Raw genomic sequence first — 19,754 nt, forward strand, 5'->3', positions numbered from 1 at the left:
AGACGGGACGCAACGCCGCAGCCGCACTGACCGCGGAAGGATGTCATGGTCCCGAAGAATCTCGGACGAACGACTTGAGCCTGGGAGAAGAAGCAGGCCAAGCAAGAAAGTGGGCAAGAGACGGTGGAACCAATCGGAAGACGTGCACCAAACCGTCTTTCATTTCCCCTGCTGCCGGCGTCGTCGTCGACAGCGGCGAGCGGCGAGCGGCGAGCAGCGATCGATGCGTTTGTATGATTTGGATGCGTTGTTGTGTCATCTTTTTGTCGTTTGCCACAGTACCACTGCCACCCCACTGCCACCATGGCCAGTCACTTGTATATGTATTTCTACTGCATGTACCTACTCTTGTAATGTTGTTGCAGATGGAATTGGATCGAGTTGAATGGAAATTGTGTTGGGTTGATTTCGCAGAAGAGGGACCATGCTCTTCGTTCGTGATGTGAGAGGGGAGGGAGGAGAGATGATGGATGCGCCTACGCGTCCATCTCTGCCAATGCCATGATCCATGAATTGCTTCTCGCCCGCTGTTTCGGCACGTTGGGTAATCGAATAGACGCGGAGGAAGCCAAGAGTTGGAGCAATCTCATTCCATGTAGACAGACACGAAGAAAGTGGAGAGTTGAAGCAATCTGATTTCATGTAGTAGCAGCTCTAGTGCCATGCCATGCCATGCATGCGCCTATGTCTGCTTGCAAGTCCACGGCTGCCATCAAAGGTTATCATATACCATTCCATACCATTCCCTACCTCCCCCAGCCTCTGTGCCTTCCGCCTCCATAGCACTGCAAACCTCATCGCTCGAAAGTCTGTGTCTGGGGAGAAGTGAAAGAAGCAGAAGAAGTAGGAGAAGAAGAAGAGCCCTTGCCGTATCCTTGCCATCCCATCCATCCATACCTAGTCCATACCGATCGAGCCCTATGCCACCGATAACCTACCAAACCCATAAATACAATTTGCAAAAAAAGAGGCCATTGGCAAGAAGGGTACCATACAATGAAAAGGGGGAATTCGCAATTGGAGAGGAAGAAATGAAGAAAGGAGCCAAGCCCGACATTGTTTCTACCGCTTGCCGAACCGCCCGCCCGTCTGTTTGGCTTGCTAGAAAGAAAAGACGCTCGTGGCTCGGGAGACGACTGGTGGGGATATCATGCAAAAGATGCAAGTACATGTGCAATGTGCAAGGGAAAATGAAGCAACCCATCCGATGCCAGTGCCTGTGACTGTGGCTGTAGAGGTGAGCCTGCAGAAAGAAAAAGAGGAAGAAGAAAACAGGGACATATCACGCTAGAATTACAAAAGCAGTGTAGAAGCGAGGAAAGAAAACAGGATGCTAATGTTGGTCGTCCTGTCGACTGAAAAAGTCTGTCCATTGAAGAAAAGTCATAAGATGGGCAGGCAAAGATGATGCTAGCCATCTGATTGTCGGAAAGGTCTGTTTCGGAAGCGAAGGGTGTAAAGCAGCAGGAAGAGGACTGCTGTTGGGGTGTTTGCTCCAGCCACCATTGGTAGCATTCCGTGATTGCCATCTGATGTAATTTGTGCCCGCTGCTATCCCGTAGACTGTTCAAAATTCCAGGATTATCTGCTCGGGGTCGTCAAAGTCGTCGTCAGAGGGGTCATCAGCCTCCAGCTTGGTCTGTAGGAGCTTCATCGTCGATTCGTCAACGCGTCCCTCCCACGACAGACGGTTCAGCTTCTTTTCGACCATGCGCTGTGACGAAATGTTGCCCAAGACATTGAGGCCGTAGTAGTCCTCAGAGCAGGGTGGCCTGTCAGTAGCCTTGTTGACTTCGTCTCGGGCCCACTCGCCGTCCATGACGTTGATGTGTAGAGTGCGCAGCGAGTGACGGAACTTGAGACGATCGGCAAGCTCTGAGATGAGGTATTTCCAGTCTTGTAGGGTGTTGTACGACCCATGGCTGTGGATGTCCAGGCGCAAGTGCTCCACATGTTGTAAAGTGTACTTGGCAATGAAGTTATCAATCTTGGTTCCAGGCGCCGTAGACCGTGGAGGCGGTGCCGATATGGTGAACGGGCGATCCTTGAGATACCTGTCTGCTTCTTTCAGCAGCTGTTTATTCGTCAGGAGTAGCGACGGAGTGGTGAGCGGAGGCGCCATTCGTGTGAGACGTTCTGGATCCGGACCATCAATCGATCGATTGGCATTCACGAGCGCGCTGTTGGCATCGTTCCAGTCAAGGACGTAGCCAATGATGCGTTGGCGCACCTTTGCAGGAGCCTTCAGAAGATATGCCGGTGGCAGGGACATGAGTTCCAGCGCATTTTTGGCATGCGGAGCGAGGAAGCCGCCGATGTGGACCTTCTTGATACCGCGCAGCGTCGTGATCGCCTCCACCAGCATTTTGATCTCATCGAGAAAGTAGCAGTGTCCACTTGCCGGGCAGACATCCAAGTGTGTAAGGACAACATCAGCGTGCAGGTCAATCGTGAGCTCCTGCAGGTGGTGCTGCTCGTCCCAAATTCCAACGGCAGATTTGATGAGTTGGAAATATTCGAGCATGTCGCACCAGACGTGGTTTTCGCCATGGCTCAGATCGCGCGTAATGTTGACCTTGCGCAGCTTTTGCAGCAGTGGGCGACTGATGACGTCGGTGATGTCGGCGTTGGGCGTGGTCGAGTGCGGGATTGTGAGGACCTGGCGGTGAAGGACAAATCGTGCTTCACGGTATATTTGTTTGTTGACCAAGAGGATAGCTGGAGTGTAGAGATCAGACCAGGGAATGTAGCCGTCATCAGTGATGTGAGCTTCGTAGTGCTTGTTCACCACGTCCTGGACTCCGTCAAAGTCGAGGGTGAATTCGTAGACGATGTTGCGCAACTCGGCAGGTAGACGGAGGAATGGGAACTGCGCCCGCATGAGAGCAGCCTTGGATCGCGTCACGATGCTGCGACCGGCTCTTTGCTTCTGCTTGTTGTCTTTGGACCTCGGAGGTTTCACCGCCGGAATGTTTGGTGTCGAGATGGTGAGTTTCGCCTTCTTGGGCGGCGGAGTGATGCCCTCCGAGTCGGGAGGAGGACGGCGTGCGGATCCCATCGTGACAGCAGTTGTGAAGTTGGGTTCTTGGGGAATACCCAAGCTGGACAAAGATGGGCGACGGAAGACAGCAGGTCGAAATACCCCACTCGGCCCCGGGTTTTAAATGTGCCTTGAGGTAGAGAGGGCGGTGCAACGGAACAAAGGTCAGGCACGGGTTGCTGCAAGCTAGGACCTGAGCTGACACGACGAGAGCCGACGGGAGATGTTTGGAAGGGCGGCAGGGTGTTGGCGTGTTGAGCAGGGAGCAGAGCAACGAGGTCCGTGATTGTGGAATCCGCGGGTTGGTTAAGGAGTGTGTAGGGTGGTGTCGAGGACTAGGCAGCGCAGGACAGGACAGGAAAGGACCGCGCAAGGCGTAGAAGTAGGGCGACGACAGACAGCAGCGCAGATACAAAAGAGCCGCAGTTGATTGCGGACTTGATGTTTGCAACAGAAAGGGTGACAGACTGAGGGACCTGAGTCGTGTCGGAGGCTGAGAGAAGCGGAGCTTGGCAAGCAGCAGCCGGAGGTAGGTGTGCAAGGCTGGCTGGCAGGCGCGGGGGTTGCAACGACTTCCGCTTCTCAATGTGAGGCTGAGGCACAGCGGCCGACGGCGTCCAAGGCGTTGGCCGGCCCGGCTTGTTTCGTTTGGCCCTGCCCTTGGTCTTACCCCTCGTGTCTCGTCTTGCCAGGGGCAGAAATGTTGAACAACATCGTCCTGCATTATTGCTTTCTCATTGCTCCAACTACGTGGCTACCGTCAGGTACTAGTCGTTGCGCCGTCATGACCTCCCCTATCGAATAAACACATTTAATGGTTCCCCAGCGCCTCGCTATGCTACGTAAAACTCAATCCCTTTTTGCCCATTTCCTTTCCCTGTTCCGCTTCTCTCAAGCTTTAGCCGGTGCTTCTACTCCCACCAAGGCCACCTCCTCGTTCTCTGGCGATGCGGCCACTTCTCCGCTTTGCGCCTCCTTTTCCCCGGTCGGAGTCTGCGCTTTCTCTTGTGGAGTCGCATCGTTTCCCGACCTCATCACCTCGTCTACAATGTTCGTGAAATCCTCGAGCCGTGCGTTGTAGTCAACCTCTGCGCCCTGCTCTCCGTTGGTTATCTGCAGCCCGTTCTCTCCCGCCGTGAACCAGAAATTGTCCAGCGTGTTCGAGGACGTCATTGGATCCTCGTAAAGCGAAAAGTTGAATCCATTGTTTGCATGCGATGGTGAGCTTGGAAGAGGAAAGTCCGATGTCGGAAACATGTCGACGTCAAACTCGCTCATTTCCAGCAGACGCGCTGTGCCTGGCGAACTGAGCCAGTTGAGATTGCGTGTAGCAGATCCGGGTGATTTGAAAAACTCCTGGAACGATGTCGAAAACGGTGTACCGTTGCTCTTTGGCGTCTTGTTCGTCTTGGACGGCGTCAGATTGAGAAAGTCCGCTATCGTTTTGCGCGCCGACGACCCCTTAGGTGTCAACGCTGCACGACTTCCTTTTGAACCCGGAGTTTTCAACAAGTCTTGACCAGAGCGACCTGCTGGAGTTGCCGACACCGAGACTGCGCCACTGTTGCAGCCCTCCTCGAAGAGATGCGCGAAGCTGTTGTCTTCATCGCCGGGGGGCGGCATGTTTTCTTTATCCTGAGCATTGGCAGCATGCCCTGAACCAAGGGGAGGGGATTTCTGACCAGGAGCTTTCTGACCAATGGTACGCACGGCGTTGCCTTTGCCCTTCTCCTGGAACCCATCGTCAAGAGACTTGAATTGACCGTCCTTGCGAGGAGATGGAAATAGCAAGCGCCTGGTGTTTAGTCTTTCCGACGGCGAATCTTCGTCGATATTGATTGGAGACTCCTGCGATCCCATCATCGGTGGAGGACTTGAACAGAATTCACGCCCCAGCGACCGGTTGGTTCGGCTTCCTTGAGGCGCCTGCAATCCAATCTTGCCATCCAGAGGCTGCCAACTAGCCGCCCTTTGCCTTTTGGCAGGACGCGCTTCCCGGCCATCTTGGGCTCCTTCGTGCTCCAAAACTTGCTCTTGACTTCTCTTTCCAGCTTCCTGTGGTTCCGAGGTTTCGCGCGATGACTCTTCCGGTGGTGTGCCCGCTTGTCCCGATTCATCTTGCTGGGCCCAATCCATCATGTCGCTGGGGTAAGCAGGATCAGTGTAGAGACCCGACATTGGCTCTTGCATGGCGTCCGAAGCACACGGATCCTTCTTCGTTGCAGCCCGCTTTCGGGGCCTGCCGCGTTTGCTCTCCTTGGTTTTGGGTGCCCATCTCTCGGGGGGTCGCATCGTGCCCGCCTTCGCAAAGTGTAATCCACAAGGGTTGCACAGCATCATCGGTGTGTAATCGTTGTTAGCCTTGTCCTCGTTGTTCAAAGACCTCTTGTACAACTTGTACTTGGGCGCCGCGTTCTCTTCGTCTGGTCCAGGCACCATGACCTCGTAGCCAGCAACGGCGCCCGTCTCTTCAAGCGACGTCACAATGTTTTCTGGTGTTCCCTCGACCACTTTGAAGAACGCTTTGCGCCAAGTGGGCGTCTTGATCTCTCCGCAAACTGCACAAAAGTCTGGCATCTTGCCCTCTGCAAGACTTTCCCGAAGCCTGTCCTCAATCGCCTTCTTGCGCTTGGCACCAGAGCCACTGCGAAGAACGCTGCCTGCGGGGGACGCTGGTCGGGAATGGGGATCAGGAACAATGACAGGACCAGAGGCCTCGCCATCCTGATTTCCTGTCACAGAGCCAGCAGTCCAGGTCTGAGATCGAGGGAGCTTCTTCTGTTTCGGCGGTTTCGTTGGCTTTGGAGCAGCGTTTGCGGCGGGACCTGAATCAATGCGCGCAGCCGTTGGATTCGTTAAAACTGGAGGACCCTGATCCACGGGAGGACTGGTGGCCGGAAAGGTAGGCGTTTGGACAGGCTGAGATTGTGGTAGGTCTTGCGTGGGCGGCGGTACCATCATCTGAACGGGCTGGACGTGTTTTTGATTGATAGGCTGCGGTTGTGGTTGATGTTGGACTGGAGGCAGCTGTAATGGAGTCGGTTTCGGAGACTCTACTCTGGGTTGTGATGATGGTTGCGTTTGCCACGCTGCAAGAACAGGAGACTGCACAGGAACACTCATCGGCCTAGGATGGGAGATCGGTCCCCGTGGTGGGCTCGAGACTGGTCCTCGTTGGTGCTGCAGCGGAGGAGCTGCCGGCAAGGGGGCGAGCTTATGCTGAGTAGGAGGTGGAGGAGGTTTCTTCGTATCGTTACGCTTTCTACCTCGCGTCTCCGCTTTCTTCAAGACCACCTCGCCGTCCGACGAAGCGGCATGAGCGGCGGCAGCAGCAGCGGCTTCTTCAGCTTTGCGTTGATGCTTGTAATGTGGCTGACGCCGTCCAACTCGCGTCGGCAGCATCTCAGGAGGACCTGGCGTCTCCATCTTCCACTGATCCGAAGCGATGACCGTTGGAGCTTCGGAAGTTGGGTGCGGTGCTCTGTGGTACTGTCTATTCTCAATAGCGGCCTCCGAATCCAGAACTGAGCCGCTCATGAAGCCAGAATCATCGGTGCAAGGGAAAGTTGGCAACCCTGGACTAGAAGGTGCCGGGGAATCGTGATTGCGCGGGCAGATGGGTGGTGATGATGGGAACTCGGCAGGAGAATCCTCTGCATCAGCCATCTGATCATCCTCTGAAGCCATTCCGGTCTCTGAGCAAGGCCCGCGCTGTCCGTTGGGCAGGCTCCCGAGCGAAGACTCTCTACGGAGGGAGCTAACGTTCATGGATGCACGGGCTCGCGCTCCAGAGAAATCGGTTGGTCGAGGAGTCGGTGGGCGTTGTGGTGGTTCTAGAGAATCTCCTAGGCCTTCGGTGGTCATGTGGATGGGGGTTGGTTTGTGGACACGGACAGAGGCGGCAGTGCTCGCCGTGATGCGAAGTGTGTCAGCTTTTGGACCAAACTGAGACTTTCCGCGCCAATCCGCCTGCACGACTCGCGCTCTTTTCCTTGGCGGACATTCTTCATGTTCCAACTCTTGATTGCGATTCTGTCCGTAGCTTGGATCCGATGCGGGCTGAGCGAATGATGGTTGTAAGAATGGACGCTCGCTGGTGTGGGATGCACTGGAGGTTGGCCGGGAGTGGTCCCTGGGAGGTTGCTGGAAAGCCACAGCAGACCTAACGCTGGTAGCGGGGCTGCACGCTCTGCTGCCTTGACGGCTTTGACTCATTGGTTGCGCTGGCAGCTGACTTCCTCGCCTTTCCTCGTGTGGCGACGCGTTTTGACTCAACATCTGATGCAGAGACTCTACGCCACCAGGATTTACACGTTGAAGAGCCATGGACTGTGGGAATGGTGTGCTCTGGAGGTGTGCGGTGATGGTGTTGATATCGGGGTTGGTCTTGAGAAAGTTCATCCAAGCGCTGTGGTCGAATCCTTCCGGGAGAGACTGGCCAAGACTCCGGTACTTTTCCATGGTCTCGATGTAGTCGCTCTGAAGAAACGTAGGCACGGGCACGAGTTTCAACTTGACCTCCAACGTCTCCTTGATCCCACCGCTAAACAGACCCAGAATATTTTCGCGTACTTTTCCCGTAACCATTGTCTTTTGCGTGTTCGAAGGCGCGTCCGAGTTTGAAGAGGCGGTAGAGAGGATCCAGGAAAGCATGCCTTGACCGACAAGAGGCGTCTCATATTCAGAGTAGTCGTACGCGTATACCGTGTAATCCTGGCCGAGCCTTGCAACGAGTTCCGGACTAGATGTAACGCATCAGCAAAGGGGAGAGCAAATGCCGCTCACGAGCTTTGACGCGTACCTGGAGGAGACCAATGCCTCGACACAAGTGCGGAGTTCAATGACGCCCACCTGCGTGTCATCGTCGACCAGGACCGTTGGGATATTTAACGCGTTGGGAAGGCGGGCGAGGCAGTATGTTTTGTGGGAATCGTCAAACGTGTAGAGTACTTTGACTGGTGAAGTGTTAGTTGAATTGCAAGACAGACTTGGAGCAAAGCAGCTCACCACGCATGACGCGCTTTTGTATGCCAGCGGCCGGGTCCTCATCTTGGTCGTCTACCGCAGCCGGCACGTAGCGAGGCGACGGCTCCCCGTAGGTGAAGGGGGAGGACATGTTGGACCAAGATGGGATGCATCCACGTTGGGAAGTGGAAGACGGTAGGTGTGGAGAAGGATGGTTGGGCTGGGAAGATCGACGCTTTAAGGAAAGGTGGGTGAGGTGACGGGTGACCGTGTCGCGCCTCAAGTCGATGTTCAAGAGGGCTGGCGCGCGTGTGTTTGATAGGGCCCCAGCTCAACCGACTTTGCAGAACGCGAAGCGCTGCAGCCACAACGCGTTCCTCGCCAGCGTCAAAAGATTTAACGATCAATGACAACACCAGAATACGAATACAGCTGATTTGAAGAACGAAAAGAGCGTTCAAGACTTGGGACGACTTTCAATTGGCACAGAAACGTCAACGTGGGTGGTGCCGCCATGACGATGCATGGTCGAAAGCACGGGCCCTGATTGGCCAGACGCGGGCGGGAGGCTTCCTCCTTTGAAAACACGACCAGGGCCACACGCGTTGATTGGCCAGACGCGACGGGAGTGGCTCGCGGCACCACCAGCCACACTATGGCAGGTCCACTGTGGCTGGTGTTTCGCGTTCCGGAACAACATATCGCAGACTCCGATAGAGCATCATCGCATTCCTCAGTTCATCAATTCACGAGCCCATCCATCCCGTACCCTCAAGCCTTGCGAAGCCCTCTTACGACCACATCATCACCATGGCCGACGCAAAGATTCAGTGAGCTATCCCACGCGCCTGGCTCAGATTGACCCTCTAACCTGTCACAGGGAGCTCATGGCCAAGTCCCGCGATCAACTCACGTACGTCTCCACGCTGTTCCCCTCTACCACCGCCATACTAACCCAACCGCAGTGAGTATGAGATCGCCCAGGTCGAAGAATACGAGTTCCAGCAAGGCCCGCTCTCCATCCTGCAGACCGCCGTGCGCCAGCACAACCAAGTCCTCATTTCGCTCCGCAACAACCGCAAGCTGCTCGCGCGCGTCAAGGCCTTCGACCGCCATTGCAACATGCTTCTCGAGAACGTCAAGGAGATGTGGGCCGAGAACCCAAAGACTGGTACCGGAAAGCCGGGCGTGCGTATGGTGAACAAGGACAGGTTTGTGAGCAAAATGTGAGCCTGCTACTTCCAGCCGTGCTGTCGCATCCACTGACTAGGCTTCCACAGGTTCCTGCGCGGCGACAACGTGATTCTCGTTCTTCTCAGCTAAATGCATCCCTCGGGGATATCCATGGGTTTGTTCAAACGGCATTGGGTGTGGGCACAACTTCTGGCACGGCGTTGGTAGTATCGGATACCAAAATCACGATTTGATCTACGACCCGGGCACTCGCCATCTCATGCTCGATCCCGATTGACCAATCGTCAATGTACGTTGATTCCACGGCTACATTACTCGGCTTCGACTAGACGGTGGATTCTAAATATGCGGAACAGAGCCGCCAAACCCACTCGCCAAACCGCTCAAAAACTGGCTCAATCCGTGCGCGCCCGGGTCTGGGACGTCTTGCCATCCTTCGGTCCCAACGTAGACCGTTCGTCCCAGACTTGCCTTCATTCCCTTTGTTCCTTTAGCTCCGACCTCCGCAGCCTGCGCTGCCGACTTGACGTCTCCGGTCTTGGCCATCGTCTCGACAAAAGGGTAAAGTGCATCTACCAAGGTGCGGTCTCCCGGTCTGGCAGGAGTGTACTTGGAAAGAGCTTCAGTGGACGTCTCGAGTGCCTTGGCCCAATTTTGTGCCGTGACCGCCGTCGGCGACTTGGCAGACTGGATTCGAAGGCCGTGAGCAAGCGCATTCAGGAAGATAGCGTAAATTGCACCAGAAGTTCCATCCATCTCCTTTTCGACCACTTGGGTGATGTTGTTGACCAGAACCGCCGCGTCTTTAGGAGTTTCGATTTGCTTAAGCATTGCCAAAAGAGCTGACGAGAATTAGTATATTTTTCGCCAGATGCAGGCTGGAGTCTCACCTTCTGCGCCGCGCCGCAATCCAATGCCACAATCACCGTCGCCGACAATTGTGTCAAACTTGGTAATGTCGGGCTCTGCAGCAATTACCTGCTTGAGGCCCGCCTCGAGCGCTTTCTGTGCCAACGCGGGGTCCACTGCATTTCGATCAGCTTTCGGGCTTTGGAGAGTTCTCCGTAGAAAACTTACATTCTAGATTGCTTGATTGCACTGCGTCTTCGCCAGTCACCTCGAGATCCAGGGTCCGGTCGGGGCGCTCCTCCCACGTCTTGGTTCGCACGGCATTGGCCCAACCTACGGCTTCTGCTGGTGCATCCAGAAGTTCCAGCAAACTCTTTCCTGCGCCCAGTCCGGTGTCTGCGAGCTTGAGCAACGAGATGGAAAAGCCAAGACCGTTCAAGCTGGTCATGAATGTTCCTGAAAGGACTCTTTGAGGCTTGATCTTCCAGTCCTTGTCCAGCTGCTCGACGACTTCTGCTACAACACCACCGAGCTCGAGCGGACTTACGCCACCCAAGTTGTTTACCAACAACACGGTCTTGTCTTGCGGGCCATTGATGTTGATGAAGTTGCGATCCTTGTCTGAAGCGTCGAGCAACTTTGCCAGCATGTTCTTGACAAGCGCCGGCAAATCCACTTCGCGACGCTCAGAGCCCGCTTCATTGTGGATTCCCATTCCAATCTCCACTTCGGTATCCTTCAGGTCCTCATCGGAGGGACCTGTAAGAGCGCGGCCGGGAACATGAACGTGTGCCAACGATGCACCAATAGAGGCCGTGTTGGCGCAGACCAGACGGGCAACGTCCGCGACTTGTTGTAGGGACGCTCCTTGTGCTGCCAGTGCGCCTGCAATCTTCTGGACCAACACCGTCCCGGCGATGCCGCGACGTCCGACCTTGCCTCCTTTTTCCCGGCCTACGCCCACATCATCTGCGACGACGACCATCTGCGCGTCGATACCGCTCGCGCGCGCCTTTTCGACGGCCATTCCGAAGTTAAGGACATCGCCCTGACATCCATCGTCAGCGTCATGCCAAACGTGGTCGATCCATTCTGCGCACTCTCGCTACACAGCTTCCGTTCCCAACATTCACTCACCGTGTAATTCATAACCACCACCAAAACACCCTTCTCCCTCGGCACCCTCCTCAAAATACACCGCCGAATCTGCTCGGCATTCGGACTCGCAAAAATCGTTCCCGACACCGCCGCCGTCAAGAAGCCGTCGCCAACGAAGCCCGCAAACGAGGGCTCGTGCCCGGCGCCGCCGCCCGAGACGATGGAGACGCTGGGGACGGCCTTTGGGTCGGCGGATGGTCGCCGATAGACGATCTTATTCTCGGCATCGAATGCGAGCGAGGGGTTGGTGTGAGTCGTTGCGAGGAGCGCGGTGTTGACGAGGTGCGTCGGGTCGTGGACGAAATGCTTGGCTGGAGCTGTGTTAGCCATTGCGAAGGATGTCGGTCAGTCGAGGACGGTCTGTGGTCTCTCTTTGAACTGGGGTGGAAGAACTGAGAGAGTCAAGAGGCGGACTGGAATGGGTAACGAGAGACGCGCAAGTGGGGCGGCGCGCGGAGGCAATTGAGCGGGGTAGGTACAAAAAAGGCGGAGGAAGGGCGAGCGTTCGTTCACCCGCCAAACGTACCTGACATCTTGGCGACTACTGGCAATTGACTGTTGGAAAAAAAAGGACACAGAGGGAAAAAGCGAGGCGACAATGGCAAGATGGCTCGAAATTTAAGCGGCAAGCAGCGAGCAGCAGCACATAGATCAACAACGCAGGCAGAATTGTTGAGCTCGTCAGACCTTCCTCGCCCAAGCTGGCGGCGGCGGCGACGTGCCTGGCAGGAACAGACGCCCTGCTTGCTGTTCACGCGCACACTCACGAAATTAACACCACCGACACTTCATCTCGCGCGCCACCTATACCTGGCCCTGCAACGACGCGCCAAACCTCGTGGTACTCACCAGACACTGGAGGCTGTGCCGCAGGCCGGCATCATGCACAGAAGGTGGGAGGACGGCGGGGAACATTGCAAGCGGAGGTAGCTCCCCCCACGTCCAGCTATCATCCATGTCGACAGCGAGCGCCAGCCCCGCGGCACCTCAGGTCAGCGGACGAGAGCCAAGGTCAAAAGATCTCACGCTCTGTCTGTCCCGTCGCTTTTCCGGTTTTCCAGTGTTGCCACTTTCAGCAGTGTGTGGCGACATCATCATCATCATCATCCATCCATCCATCCAGGCAGGCATGCAAAATGAGCCGCAGGCGAGACAAGACGGCACAATTGCGAGTGACATGAGCCCCTCCTCGGCCATCCATGGATTCATCCACCTATTCCATCCAGGCGCCTGGAACCACGCGGCAAGGTATCCCCGTCGCTATTCTTGGCAGCCAGCGAGCGACGCGAAAAAGGACCAGACCTGGATTTTTGACTTGGGACCGACCGACCCCACGGCTGCCCAACCGTAGTCACCATGCCTTGGCCATTTTTGGGCGCGAGACGCGCAAATTTCCGGCTTGGTGCATTGGATAGAGTTGGGTCGGCAGGCAAGCTGTCGGTCGAGAGGTAGGTGGGAATCGTCCGCTGCTAAGGCTAGCTAAGCGCTCGCCGTTTGCTGCTGTGCGCTCCTGGCCGCTGCGAAAAATAATTATTTCCAGGCTTCCCGATTCGAGGGCCTTCGGATGCGGCAAAGCGACGCGCGCCCCGCTCCGGCCGCTGCGGCAGGGAGTAAGGTGGGGACCGCGATTCCTGGGGGCTGCGGGGAGTCGGGGAAAAGGTGAGTGGGGGCCTGAGTCGTTGTGATGGACGTCGCGCGTCGCGGCCTCGTACCGCCAACGCGCTCTGGAACCGCACCGATCGTTTTTGTCTTTACTACGCGCCTGGCTTTGACTGCAAACACGGTCAGTGAGGCGATGCGCGCCATCTGGATACTTTGATCAAGAGCTTGGGAAGTTGAGGCAAAGTTTGTTCATTGTCTGTGGGGAAGAAAATGGGTATAATGTACAAGAATTTTTGGCGAGCCCTCCGTGTCGCCATTTGACTCTCGTATCTTCATCCGGTCGTGGGTTTCTCGCTCATTCCAAATCGTGACCCGGGTATACAATGGGCCGCACTGGGCGGCTTTGGGCATCTGATGGTTGTTAGCTCCAACACCACGATAGCAAGTGGAAGTGGTGTGACGGACCTAGCAAAATCGTCTCTTCGTTATCCAAGTCGGCCCCTGTCGAGCTTCTAGTCGTCGCCTCACTTGTGCTTCTCTGAACTGGGAGCGTGTTAGTACAAGCGACAAAAGACTGGCGGTGTGAGAAGGTGGCGTTTACGCTGCAATCTCTCCCTCGCAGGCCGAGCGAAATTCATCAATCAGCATCTGCAAAAGCGCCTTGCCTGTCCTCTGGGCCCCCAGTCGCGAGAACTCGGCAATCGCATCTCGCATTCGAGCGTCGTCCCGGGACGCCACGAGACTGGGCAAGCGGCGCGCAAGCTCCTGCTCTGACGAGACCTCCATGTTTTCAAACTCCTCCAGAGCCGAAATCAACATGACGTGAAAGTCCTGCAGGCTGCGCGCTTTGCGATCGCCGCCCTTGCCCTCCGAGCTCCTGCTGCGTCCGGAATTCTCTTTTTCGGACCGGCCCTCGACACTCTCTGCGAAATGCACTCGCTTGGTACTCGGCGAGTTTTTCAGAATGGATTGTGGAAAGGGCTGTTGCGGAGGCACCACGCTTGGCGGCGGCGCTCCACTCTGAACGCTCTGACGTCGAGGCCGCGTTCCATGTTGCTGAGCCGACGGAGGCGGTCCGGGTGGCATGCTAGGGACGCTGTAACCGCGGCTGTGGTGATGAGCAGAGTGTGAATGGCTGTGAGCATGTCCTGAATGATGCGCAGGCGGAGGGCCAGGCGGCGGAGCATGAGCCTGCGGAGGACGGTATCCCGAGTACGAGGCATGAGGAGGAGCTTGATTGTTACTCCATGGAGGCGGGTATATTGTCTGATTGCTGCGGCGGCGATTGGGAGGTGGTCCAGGTGGAGGAGGTGGAAGATTGGCAGCGTGCAGACCCGTCGTTGGCACCGACATTCCCCGAGGACGCTGATAGTGAGGAGGAGGATGTTGCGGATAGGACATGTTGGAAATATCGGAAGTTCAGTCCTGTTTACGCGTCATTGAAGAGGATGTCTCGAGAGGAGTGAGCGGTGGCCATCTGGGAAGAATTGTGAGGGAGGTGAGCTTCAAAGTCTTTACCTGTTTGACAAACCTTGGACAATAGGTGAAGGCCGGCAAGGATGGCTTGTTCAGGGTCTTGAAGTAGTAAGGTAGGCAGTGGTGGCGGATGATGTCCACGTTGTGTGTTGTCTCGGGCATGAAGCGGGCGCCGCGGAAACAAAAACGTCGAGTGGTCTGTTTCAAAACCTCTGACGTCACGGGATGCGGACCGCGTCTGCCGCGTTCAGGTGAGGTGCCTGCCGTGGTCTGGTGGACGGTGGTACTTGCGACGTCTGATAGAGGTGACCTGGGAGCTATCGGGTGCCCGTGCTCTTTCCTCTGCGGCCCGCCAGCTTAGCTGCTGCTGCTGCTGCAACTCACTTACACCTCGACCTCACCTTGCCAACACACCTCCTCTCTTGCGCAACCACAGACATCCCACTCGAATCCCCCTCCAATTCACCATTCTCGAATTACCAAGGACCCAGCTATCGATGAGCGATTGCCCGTCAGTGCGTCTTGAAACCGCCCAAGATCCACGGTGTCAGACGGCTGTGCAGGCACTAATGCATTCGCTGGCCCAGGTTACCCTGGATCATGGCCAAGATGCGAAAGCCTCAAAAATACACCAAGTCAGTTGTGAAAGCTGGACCGAATGTACGTTGACTCCTGCGAGCCAAGCCTCACAATCTTTCAAATACTGACTGAAGGTTTGCAGGTTCAAGACACGATTTCGAGACTCATGGCAGAAAGGAACGAAGCGAGGAAGACCAATGCCATGCTGAATGAGGAAAACGAAGAGCTGCGAGCTTAGTTAGCTGTAGCTCGAGAGAAGATCCTTGTGCTTGAGCGCGAGGCCGAGCTCGCACCCCAGCTCCCTTGAGCTTGAACAGCACAGAATCGCAGACTCCAGCTCCTTTACCAGCATTCAGCTTCTGGGTAGCGCAAGCATCTTTAATGAAGCATTATCTGTTCGCATACAGTATCGCGCAAGAACTCAAGCTTCCCTGTTCGACAATGTCATGATCTTTAAGGGAAAAGCTGGTCCGGCCAGTCACTGGGACATCTCCCAAAGCCGACTCGGAATCCTCGCCCCACTTGCCTCTCGGGAGCAAGAGCTTATTTAGTTAAGCGCATCAAGCCAAGTGGCAGGCAGCTTGGCAGAGATTTCCGCTCCGAGAACTTTGGATATCTGTGCAGTCCAACGTGGAAGCGAGGTATTCATGAACCCAAGAAGATTACTCAAGGTCGTTTTCAGCTCTCCCACTTCTCGTAAGACGATTTTGCTAAGATTTCTGGGAAAGCAGCATATGTTCATCGCGGTGGCGATTCAGACGTCCTGATTTCTGGAAAATCAATGAGTGGGTGTTTGTTCGTGGTGCTTCCATTGTTCTCATGTACTTGAGCTGCAGGTGCTTGGCACATATGGCTTCCGTGGTGTTTAACTTCATCCTGACCGGGATCCGAGTCATCAATTGAGCCAAGATTCTACCAAACGTGTATCCTTCTCCCACAACTAATCGTGTAGGCAACATTCAGTCCTGATAAACCTGGTAAGCTCTTGATCAGTCCAACTCAATTCTGCATTCGCTGACAGGAAAAGTTTGTGAGTGCCTTTTTCACATGCCTTGAACAAGAATTTCCGCCAAGTGCATGGTACATCTGATTCGGGGGTGGGATGTGCCGGTCACCTTTCGAACATCATTGGACGCAGACTGTCAGCACGGACTATTTCGTCAATCCAGCTGTCTTGAAGACTTCTGAAACGATAGAATCAAAGTCAGTAAGTCAACCCACGGTTCAAATGACTGCATTGGTATCCAATCGGGATCTTGGGGATCATGCGCGGCCAGGTCTAGGCTCTTCCAGCTCCTCGAAGTCAATTCTTCCGGGTGAAGATAAAAGTTGGGCTCTCCAGCTCCTCGCAGCTGCTTGAATCTGTCCGCACTCTTGACGTCTCTTTCAAAAACTTGCTTCCAGTTCTGAAATCTACCTTGAAGGACAAAATGCCAACCTCACGAGTACCGCATGGGCCAGCGGACGTTGATCCAAAAGATTGGGCCCAGTTCACTGGAACTATCCCAAAACGCCGGTCACCGCTGTACCATTGCGACACGAGATGGCCTCGTCACCGCGTCCTAACTAAGGATCACGCGATACAAGTTCTGCAAAAATATCACTGTGAAGATTGCCCCGGCAAACTCCAGAAAGATTTCATTCCATTTTATCTTCGCAATTTCGACTCTGAGGGATTCCTGGTCGATAGCGGTCTTACTGCTTCTCTCCCTCGTTTTACGCTTCCATTGGACTCGGAACTTGCCCAAGGAATGATGGAGGAAGCTCAGCGCGAGGAGCCGAAGAAGACTCCAGGGATCGCCAAGCAAAAGCCAACAAAAAAACTTACTCTCTCGTCCGCAGCGAAGAAGAAGAAGACAAACACAGCAAAATCCAATGGGAACATTGTTTTTGACTTCAATGAAAATTCAAACACCTCGACGTATACTATTTCAAGGACTGAAACGCGGACAACCACCGACATTACCTCAGACGGCGGCACGACAGCTCCTGCGGAGCCTGCCACCCCTAGGCTTCATCTCGTCGCGGAGAAGGAAGGTCATCGGCTGGGGGAGAAGACCTTGGAGCCGGTATCACCGACCTCAACAATGAAGTCAACGGTTAGCAATTTATTCAAGGTCTTTTGAGATTATACTGACAAACAACAGCCGTCGGCCGTACTGAAACGCATTGCCGAACCTCAGAAGCTGAAGCAGGAAAACAAGCGGCTGAAAACGGAAAACAGCGAGCAAGAGTCAAAGATCGACTCTCAAGAGCTTCAGATTGCAAAATTGAGCGGCGAGGTGTTTGAAAAGCAGCAGGCGATGGACAGAGTGGAGGACTTGGTGGAGAAATTGGGAAATGCCCTTGAAGAAAGGGAGTCGGAGATCTCTGCGCTGGAAAGCGAGTCGCAGGAGCGGGATGAGCGGCTTATCGAACTTGAGGCTGAGTTGCAGCAGCAGGAGGAGCGTCGGAGTGCGCTTGAAAAGAGCTTGCAGCAGCTTCAAAGTGCGAAGCTGGCAAGCGAAGCTGACGCACAGCGACAGAAGGCCCAATTTGACGAGTTGGAGCAGTCGATGGCGAGTCTTGGTGCCGAGATGGAAGCAAAGAAGAACATGATCAAAGAATTGCAAAAGCTCATCAGACAGGCGGTCGACGACAAGATGGAGCTGCACGAGGAATTGAAAGAGCAAGGAAATCAGATGACCCAGCTCCAACGGGAGCTCAAGAGCGCGGAGTCGGAAAAGGCCCAGATGTTCCATGAACTGGAGGAGGAACGCATGAGGTGTGAGAAATTGCAAGAGGACAAGGAAAAGAAGAACCAGTTCGCCGAAGCCGCCAAACGTGCGGCTGCGCGTCTTCTCTATGGAGTCAATCAGATATATGATCAGTTGGCGGAAGACGGAAATGACGAGGAGAAGAACGAGTTTTTGGGTGCCATCAAGGACGACCTTGGTGATCATTATGGTCCGTTGCTGAACTGGGGAAAGTGTATGGCCGAGCAGGATTTCTGATTTTGCTTCTTGTTGTTTCCAGGAGTTGTCGTAGGCGAAATTGCTTCGAATTGACAATTCATGTGCCTTGAATGAGCCATGGTCAACTTTGACTTTCCCATACCAACAACCGTCTTGTACATGAAGTGGTGAGACTACAAACTTTCTCTCCCTTACTCATGAGACGAGCCTGAGAGTACGGGAGCCTGAACCAAATTTATCTCTGGTAACCAATCGGACTTGCCGGCACCTTGTTGGGTTGTGTCTCAAATCGACTTCTGCTGAGGGTCACTCCACCTTCCTCTCGCACAGGAGACCTTCAAACTATCTGTTAGGCAGGAAGGAAGAATGGCAAGGAAAAAACAAACCTCCAGGCTATCAACCGGTGAGCGCATTTCGGTTGCGAACGCAGAGCGTCAGCGAAGTCTCATGTCCATTGCGGCACCCGCCCAATGTGGATCAGATGGAAGTGAGTATCAAGATACCAACCAGTCGATCCAGACCCCAAAGTCTACTCGCAACGATCAGCGGATAATAAAAAGGCGGACCGTAGTAGGAGGCACTCCAAGGAGTGAGATTTCTCTCCTCTTAATGCGTGCAGCTGTACTCACGCAACTTTGCAGACCAGCAAACCCAAAATGCCACCACCCACGAGCCTTCCACGATCATCAAACAGCTTGAAGAGCGACGGGATTTCGCGCGCACGGTAGCCAACGCCGAGAACTACCTCGCCGAAAAGGAGGAGCAGGACGAACTCATCGCAAACTACGGGCGGCAGATTGCCCGGCTCAACGCGGAGTTGTCGGAGCAAAGGACGGAAATCGACAGTCTGGGAGAAGAGCTCCGCATCCAGGAGACCAAGCTACCTGTGCTCAAGTCTCTAGCGAAACTGCTTTGTAGCATGGAGAAGATTTACAGGGTGAGTGCGGAGTCTGGGCTGGAGAATGATGAATTTCTCGCCAATATCGAAAAGGAATTGGGGGTGGGCGGTATGCGTATTTTTTGAGGATTGGGAAGAAGATTTGTGAGCAAGGTCTTGATTTTCCTGAGCTCGAGCTGTATCACGCAGGTGAAGAAGATGAGTGAGTGTGCTGAGGCTTGTCAAGTTTGGAATGTGGGCCGTGATGCCTAGCTCTGGGGGTGCGTCTTTGGAGTTATCAGCTTTCGGTATACTTTCCAAAATGATATGTGTTGAGTGCAGCCGCTGGGCCTGTCCTTAGAAATGCTGATCTCGATATCGAGGACGGCCATGTGCGTGCAAATTGATTGATCCAACGACGGCCAAAGGAAACAAAACATGGTGTGCATGAGACATCCTGCTCGTCGCTCGCTGCCAGTCGTGAGAGTAGGTTGAGAGTCCGCAAAGCTTGTCCAGGAGAGTTTCTGGAGCAACCAATAGGCTGTGGCTGCGGGCCAGGAAGGGGAACAGTCATCCCGCCTTTCCAAACTCATGCTCCGTCTTACCGCGTCTCTTCCTTCTCTGTCATCCCACAATTGAATGCATTTCGTCAACTTCGCAGGTCAGTCAGGGGTAGCCAGGGGTAGTTTGCTCGAGAGAACCTAGAGATACTAACAATCTTCCAGAGCCTAACTAGACGCTCTCCTATCATCCTCCCTCGATTGAAGGCTGCGTGAGGATGGCGAAGATGCGCAGGTCGCGCAGGAAGTCGAGCGTCGCTGCGTCCACCGAAATCTCTCGCCTCCTAGGATGGCCGAGCCCGCAGCCAGCGCCGGCCATCAAAAGAAAACCAGGCCGTCCCAGGAAAGAGGTTCCACAGGAGGACCCACCCCGAAAACGCGGTCGCCCTAGGAAAGATGGCGCCATACAGGAGGTCGTCAAGCGGAAAAGGGGTCGCCCTCGCAAAGAGGACGTGCATGCTCGGTCGAGACAATCTGTCAGGGGCAGCTCGTCTTCTACA

General features: G+C 54.8%; 8 protein-coding genes across 8 annotated transcripts; 4 read left to right on the forward strand and 4 right to left on the reverse strand.

Moving 5' to 3' along the window:
- The first annotated feature begins 524 nt into the window (after positions 1-524).
- Positions 525-1,395, forward strand: BKA78DRAFT_163295 (uncharacterized protein). Its single transcript, XM_066883138.1, has one exon. It carries the CDS (start codon positions 663-665, stop codon positions 1,221-1,223), a length of 561 nt encoding a protein of 186 aa, XP_066742593.1. The 5' UTR covers positions 525-662; the 3' UTR covers positions 1,224-1,395.
- Positions 1,396-1,567: 172 nt separating this feature from the next.
- BKA78DRAFT_297088 (uncharacterized protein) lies at positions 1,568-3,058 on the reverse strand (the record flags this gene model as incomplete). The annotated part of the gene is made up of 1 exon (XM_066886714.1): positions 1,568-3,058. The coding sequence occupies one exon, from the start codon at positions 3,056-3,058 to the stop codon at positions 1,568-1,570; it is 1,491 nt and encodes a 496-aa protein (XP_066742594.1).
- An 873-nt stretch (positions 3,059-3,931) lies between these two features.
- Positions 3,932-8,156, reverse strand: BKA78DRAFT_354271 (uncharacterized protein; the record flags this gene model as incomplete). Its single annotated transcript, XM_066891701.1, has 3 exons — positions 3,932-7,781; positions 7,842-7,995; positions 8,048-8,156. 3 exons carry the CDS (start codon positions 8,154-8,156, stop codon positions 3,932-3,934), a joined length of 4,113 nt encoding a protein of 1,370 aa, XP_066742595.1.
- Positions 8,157-8,815: 659 nt separating this feature from the next.
- Positions 8,816-9,328, forward strand: BKA78DRAFT_354272 (uncharacterized protein; the record flags this gene model as incomplete). The annotated part of the gene is made up of 4 exons (XM_066891702.1): positions 8,816-8,835; positions 8,886-8,918; positions 8,971-9,231; positions 9,286-9,328. 4 exons carry the CDS (start codon positions 8,816-8,818, stop codon positions 9,326-9,328), a joined length of 357 nt encoding a protein of 118 aa, XP_066742596.1.
- A 210-nt stretch (positions 9,329-9,538) lies between these two features.
- BKA78DRAFT_297091 (dihydroxyacetone kinase) lies at positions 9,539-11,536 on the reverse strand (the record flags this gene model as incomplete). Its single annotated transcript, XM_066886715.1, has 4 exons — positions 9,539-10,041; positions 10,090-10,224; positions 10,277-11,153; positions 11,186-11,536. The coding sequence occupies 4 exons, from the start codon at positions 11,534-11,536 to the stop codon at positions 9,539-9,541; spliced, it is 1,866 nt and encodes a 621-aa protein (XP_066742597.1).
- A 1,796-nt stretch (positions 11,537-13,332) lies between these two features.
- BKA78DRAFT_354274 (uncharacterized protein) lies at positions 13,333-14,209 on the reverse strand (the record flags this gene model as incomplete). Its single annotated transcript, XM_066891703.1, has 2 exons — positions 13,333-13,351; positions 13,410-14,209. The coding sequence occupies 2 exons, from the start codon at positions 14,207-14,209 to the stop codon at positions 13,333-13,335; spliced, it is 819 nt and encodes a 272-aa protein (XP_066742598.1).
- Positions 14,210-16,293: 2,084 nt separating this feature from the next.
- BKA78DRAFT_372606 (uncharacterized protein) lies at positions 16,294-18,267 on the forward strand (the record flags this gene model as incomplete). The annotated part of the gene is made up of 2 exons (XM_066892745.1): positions 16,294-16,962; positions 17,011-18,267. 2 exons carry the CDS (start codon positions 16,294-16,296, stop codon positions 17,854-17,856), a joined length of 1,515 nt encoding a protein of 504 aa, XP_066742599.1. The 3' UTR covers positions 17,857-18,267.
- On the forward strand, positions 17,994-19,031 carry BKA78DRAFT_345006 (uncharacterized protein). The gene is made up of 2 exons (XM_066890476.1): positions 17,994-18,406; positions 18,459-19,031. Exons 1-2 carry the CDS (start codon positions 18,184-18,186, stop codon positions 18,839-18,841), a joined length of 606 nt encoding a protein of 201 aa, XP_066742600.1. The 5' UTR covers positions 17,994-18,183; the 3' UTR covers positions 18,842-19,031.
- Positions 19,032-19,754: the final 723 nt, after the last annotated feature.

This window comes from Phyllosticta capitalensis, assembly GCF_038381095.1.
Source record: "Phyllosticta capitalensis strain CBS 128856 chromosome Unknown BKA78scaffold_7, whole genome shotgun sequence".
In the NCBI taxonomy this organism is placed as follows: Eukaryota; Fungi; Ascomycota; class Dothideomycetes; order Botryosphaeriales; family Phyllostictaceae; genus Phyllosticta; species Phyllosticta capitalensis.

Bases quoted from the DNA above. Each gene is read 5' to 3' on its own strand.
- BKA78DRAFT_345006 (XM_066890476.1), top strand. From the start codon at position 18,184: ATGGCAAGGAAAAAACAAACCTCCAGGCTATCAACCGGTGAGCGCATT. The intron at 18,407-18,458 runs GTGAGATTTCTC...GCAACTTTGCAG, and splicing joins AGTAGGAGGCACTCCAAGGA to ACCAGCAAACCCAAAATGCC.
- BKA78DRAFT_163295 (XM_066883138.1), top strand. From the start codon at position 663: ATGCCATGCCATGCATGCGCCTATGTCTGCTTGCAAGTCCACGGCTGC.